This window comes from Gavialis gangeticus, unplaced genomic scaffold, assembly GCF_001723915.1.
Source record: "Gavialis gangeticus isolate Ggan-Ray unplaced genomic scaffold, GavGan_comp1, whole genome shotgun sequence".
In the NCBI taxonomy this organism is placed as follows: Eukaryota; Metazoa; Chordata; order Crocodylia; family Gavialidae; genus Gavialis; species Gavialis gangeticus.
Genome location: NW_017728992.1, coordinates 122,152,981 through 122,158,268, shown reverse-complemented (window position 1 = coordinate 122,158,268; position 5,288 = coordinate 122,152,981). Strand labels below are relative to the sequence as shown.

Genomic DNA, 5,288 nt, shown 5'->3' with positions numbered 1-5,288 from the left:
AGATCAGGCCTGGGCGATGCTGCATTCCCTTTGTGGGCTGGGCAGCTGGTTCTGGGCCACCCATACTCCCTTCCACACTTCCCCTCTTTCCTCCCACACAGGGCTGGACCATACTCCCTTCCCCCTTGCAATGTTGGGCCATGCCTCTCCCCCTGCAGGGTCAGGTTGGGGCTGAATCATGCCCCCTTCCCCCATGTGACTGAATTGCAGCTGGGCTGTACCTCCCCCCACCACCTGGGACTGGATGGGGCCCTGGCCTATGGAGGGATCAGGCACTGCCTGTCCAGCCCACTGGACAAAAAGGTTGAGCACCACTGATATAGACCATGTGGTACAATGGGATATGGGCAGGCAGACAAACTATACAGCATTAAAAAGGGTTTGGAGGACTTACTGTGGAACTATTTTGTGCATCTCCTTCCATCTTATGGTAAATTCTACTTACAAAAGAAGATTGGACACATGAAGTAGTTTCATAGTTTCATAGATTTAGGGTCGGAAGGGACCTAGTAGATCTTCTAGCCCGACCCCCCGCCAGGGCGGGAGAACAACAAAACCCCAAAACAAGAAACGGGACTCAGATGAGTCCAGCCAGGTAGGCATCCAGCCTCTTCTTAAAGACCCCCAGGGTAGGGGCCAGCACCACTTCCCTTGGAAGTTGGTTCCAGCTCCTAGCCGCCCTAACTGTGAAGTAGTTTTTGCGGATGTCCAATCTATACCTCCTCTCCATCAACTTGTGCCCATTACTCCTTGTTATGCCAGCGGGCGCTAGGGGAAACAGCGTCTCCCCCAAACCCTTCTGGTCCCCCCTAGTGAGTTTATAGACGGTCACCAGGTCCCCCCTCAGCCTTCTCTTGTGGAGGCTGAATAGGTTCAGGTCCCGCAGTCTCTCACTGTAGGGTCTGCCTTGTTGTCCCCGGATCATGCGGGTGGCCCTCCTCTGGACCCTCTCCATGTTGTCCACATCCCTCTTGAAATGGGGCGCACAGAACTGGATACAATACTCCAGCTGTGGCCTGACCAGCGTCGCATAGAGGGGGAGGATCACCTCCTTGGCTCTACTCGAGATGCACTAGTTACTGTAGAGCAGATGAGATGACATACAATAAGTCCCTTTTCAATTTCTTTGCTGCTGATGCAAGATGGTTCTTGGGATCTGCCAAAGATATATAAACACCTCACTGGCTGCCTATGGACAGAGGTGCTCCAAAGAATTTCTGTAGTTGTTATGCTCACATACCCCTGTTCCAGGAAATCCTGCACCTGTCTCTCAGCCCCTCTGCTTAGGGATTTCCCTATAAATGGATCTCAGAACTTTGCTCCAGCTTGTTTAAGGCAGGGATATCAAACTTATCTGGCCCCTGGATGAGGGGCATGGGGCTGGCCCAGCATATGGAGCTGGTCTGTGGGCCCAATCTGGATTGATCCTGCTTCTAGCACACAGCTGATTTGATACAGGGCTTGCATGCAGTGCATTCTCCAGACCAGTCCCATGTGCCGTGCACAGGACTGGAACGAACACGTGCTGCATGTAGTATGATCTGAGACCCAAAGACAGCACTGCAGGCCAGATGATGGGGCTCTGTAGGCCATAACTTTGACATTCCTATTCTAGGGCAAAGGGTGGAAACTTCACCTGTGCTATCAACAGGACTCTTACAGCTGGGGTTTGTGGGGTGTTTGTTTTTAAGTACTAAAAAAAGTATTTATTAAAATGACTACCTTTTTATTTCTAATACTTTGTCTCTTCTGGTATTTCTCTGCTTCCCGTGGCTGTTTTGCTGCTCCACTGCAATATTGAAGCACTGGGAGAGGGTTGGCACTGGTTCTTTGGTATAGTGCCACCCAACCACACTTAGAGCAAATTTGGGACACAGGCAGTAATGTCAGTAGCAGAACTCTGCCTAATGCTCCCACTGTTTCTGCCAGTGGTGGTAGTGTAACAGTAGTAGCCATCTTTAACATAATGTAGCCTTGTAACTGATAGCACTAATCTTAGGATAATAGGAAGGGAGAGCTGGAAGGAACCTCAGGAGGTTATCTTGAGCAGGGAGGTGGACTAGATAGGATTATGAAAATAGGGTGAACTAGAGGGTGGAAACAACTGTGTTTTTTACTTTTCTCTATTCTTGAACCATGAAGACTTGATTGGCTGATGAGGCCTCTTCCAGTCATGTCCCCATCAATTTTAATAAGTTACTGTCAGTTTTATATCCATAGCATACTTGATACATACCTGCTAAACAAAGCTTGTACCTCCTTTTATATAGGAATGATGAATATTAGGACTGTGCGAAGCTTTGGGTGCTGATTCAATTTGGAGGAGATTCCATTTGATTTGGCAGCCAAATCTCCAAATCTGGAAACCAATAAAAAGGTTCAAATCAAAGTTCTCCAAATTGATTCGGAGATTCAGGCAGTTCCTGCTTGCCGCCACAGGGAGCTGGACCTAGAGCCCGTGCCAGTAAATGGGTGGAGGGGACCATGGAGGACCCCCGCCAGGCCCTGCCTCCTGACACCCCTTCCCCCACTCTCCCAGCCCTGTCAATGGCTGCCCTGCCTGGCTCCTTTTTTTTTTTTTAAAAGCCCTGTACTCACTGGCTACTGGCAGGCAGGGGGGCAATCTCTGCCATACACTGCGTGGGGGGCTCTGCCACAAGCCCCCAGAAGCCCCAATGGCTGCTACAGCAGCCAGTGAGTGCAGGGCTTTTAAGAGCTTGACAGGGCTGGGAGAGTGGGTGTGGGATGGGGCCTGTTTGGTTTGGGTGATTCAGCCGAAATGATTCAGGACAGTGATTCGAATCACCAAATCAAATCACTGTCCTCTGAATCAGACAAATTCAAATCCGAAGCAAATACTGTGCTTCACACAGGCCTAATGAACATGCCATCCCTTTAGGCAGAGGTCAGGGACCTATGGGTTGTGGGCCAAATCCAGTTTGCAAAGAGCTTAGAACCAGTCTGCAGTGGTGGGGGAAACAGCAGCATGTGGTGACAGACTGCAGAGGGGATGCCTCGCAATGTTGTTCTGCCTACTGCATGCCACTTTCCTTGTGCATTCCTGCACTGTGCTCCACTTCTTATCTGCACAGCCCTTGCTGACGCTTCATCCATACATGCTCTCTACCCTTGCTGCTGAATGAGTGCCTCAACATGATCATTGGTCATGGGATTCTGTGGCACTTGGTGACAGGAAGTGGGGACGGTGGAGGGAGGGAAGGTGTGAGAGAGTAAGAGAGGTAGTGCTGAAGGGGCAGCAAGGGATCAGCAACCTGCGGTGGTGGCTGGGTCACAAACAAAAGCCCACAATTCATAAAGGTTGCCAATATCTGCTTTTAATTTAATAAGAATGAACCCCTGATTTGTAGTCACAGAACTCTTAAAATATGAATGTGTAGGATGGGTATTGCTTGCGCATTTCAGAAAATAGCACTAATGTAATTTAATTGACTTCTGTGATATCTGGCAACAAATAAAACTATTTTCCTTTCTCTTGTTATAGGCCTTGTCATCTTGTCTGATCTTGCCTGGTGATACAACTGTCATATGTTCTTCATGGGACAATCACATGTGTGTATTTGCTTTCTCTTGCTAATATTTAATTACCTTATGGACATGGAAATAAGCTACTAGAGATGCTTGTACTATTTTTCTGTTTAGAAATTGCAGAAGCCAAAACAGTTTAATGTCTTTAAAAGTTTTCTCTTAAATACTGCTTTTGTAACTAATTTTTTCCTATTAGCTATTTTTATTCAATTGCATTTGGAAGACGGCAAGATGTTCTAATGGGACACGATGATGCTGTCAGCAAGATACGTTGGCATGATGATCGCTTATATTCTGCATCTTGGGACTCCACTGTGAAGGTTTGTTTGTCAGTTATTTACTGTTTGTTCCCATCAATTTTGCACCAAGGTGATTGCAATACAGTCTGGAGCTGATCAGCTGTTCTGTCATACATAAAGATTATAAACAACAAACTTAAACTCAGTGCGATTGACTTTATCTCCTCTATATTGGGCTGTATCTTGGTTTCAGTCAAATGCTGTAGTTAATGTGCTCTTTAGATGAAGTATCTTAATAGCATCAATACTTCATGACCTTCATTAGATATCTGTTGGCGAAGATCAAGGCATTGACATTGGCCACTAAAGCTAGGATAAGATCTGCCTTGTCTGACTGCTTCTCTCTGTCCAGAAGCATAGGTTAATGAACTAGAAAATCTATACCTCCTATGTACAGGCAGGTTGCTGGTGTGATGGTACCCCCCAAACTTTTTGAAATGCATTGTTGTTTTGATGACAGATTTCAGATCGATCTGACATAGTGCATTCTACCAAGTTAATCTCTTTGGAACATTGGGAGATCTGAATTTTTCTTGCTGAATTAACGAGGGAGGTGTATGTTGATCAGTTCATATAATATCAGCACCAATAAAAAGAAAATTGACATTATTGGCAATTAGCTTTTTTTGGCTGATGTGGTCAATAGTATCACTGATTTTTAAATGCATGTATGTGCACAGCCACAGCACGCACACGGCCAGGAATGCATCCTGGTATCTTAGAGAGCAGCATCTGGCCGGTAAGTGGGCGGGGGGGGGCGGGGCAGATCAAGGCTTACACTGTGAGGAAGGAAGTGGGGCTGGGGCAGGTGCTGCAGAGCTGGGGTGGGGCATGGGACAGTTGTGGGCAGCTCATCCAGGGGGGGAGGGGGTGGCAGCTTCCGCCACTGCGTGCACCCCCGGGGAAGGCATGTACCCGCCCAGATTTGTGCATGGGGTGAGGGTGGGCTGAGGGCTCGGGCCCAGGGTCTATGCCAGCCTCTTTCTGGTGGGGGGGCTGGGCCAGGGCTGTGCTTGGGGTAGGGGTGGGTGGCACTAGAAGGAGGACCATGGGGGGCTACAGTGAATTTTGTGGTGGCTGTAGCCCCCCTCCCAGCGCTGTCGCCCACCCTTGCCCCACACACGCATCTGACCCGCGCCCTGCCCCAGCTGGTCAGCACCTACCTGTGCCCCTGCCCCAGCCCTACTGCCTCCCTTACCATGGGAGCCTTCATCTGCCCCTTCCCCCCACAGACTTACTGGCCAGATGCTGGTCTTCAAGCTGCTGGGCTGCATATCAGCAATCAGATTGGTATCGGCTGATATAGCTGGTTAATAATAGGCCATTGGTATTGGCCAAAAAAAGCTTTCAGTGCACCCCTACTGTTTTTCATGGTTTGTCAGGGCAGTTGAGGCTGCTAAGAGCATTATAGTTTCATAGTTTCATAGTTTCTAGGGTCGGAAG

At 48.4% G+C, this 5,288-nt stretch overlaps 1 protein-coding gene across 1 annotated transcript in view; it reads left to right on the top strand.

The window, feature by feature from the left end:
- Nucleotides 1-5,288, top strand: part of NSMAF (neutral sphingomyelinase activation associated factor) — a 67,230-nt gene that overhangs the window by 55,329 nt on the left and 6,613 nt on the right. Inside the window, exons 25-26 of the mRNA XM_019527698.1 lie at nt 3,503-3,570; nt 3,743-3,866. Coding sequence (XP_019383243.1) covers nt 3,503-3,570; nt 3,743-3,866 — 192 coding nt within the window. The remainder of the gene's footprint in view (nt 1-3,502; nt 3,571-3,742; nt 3,867-5,288) is intronic.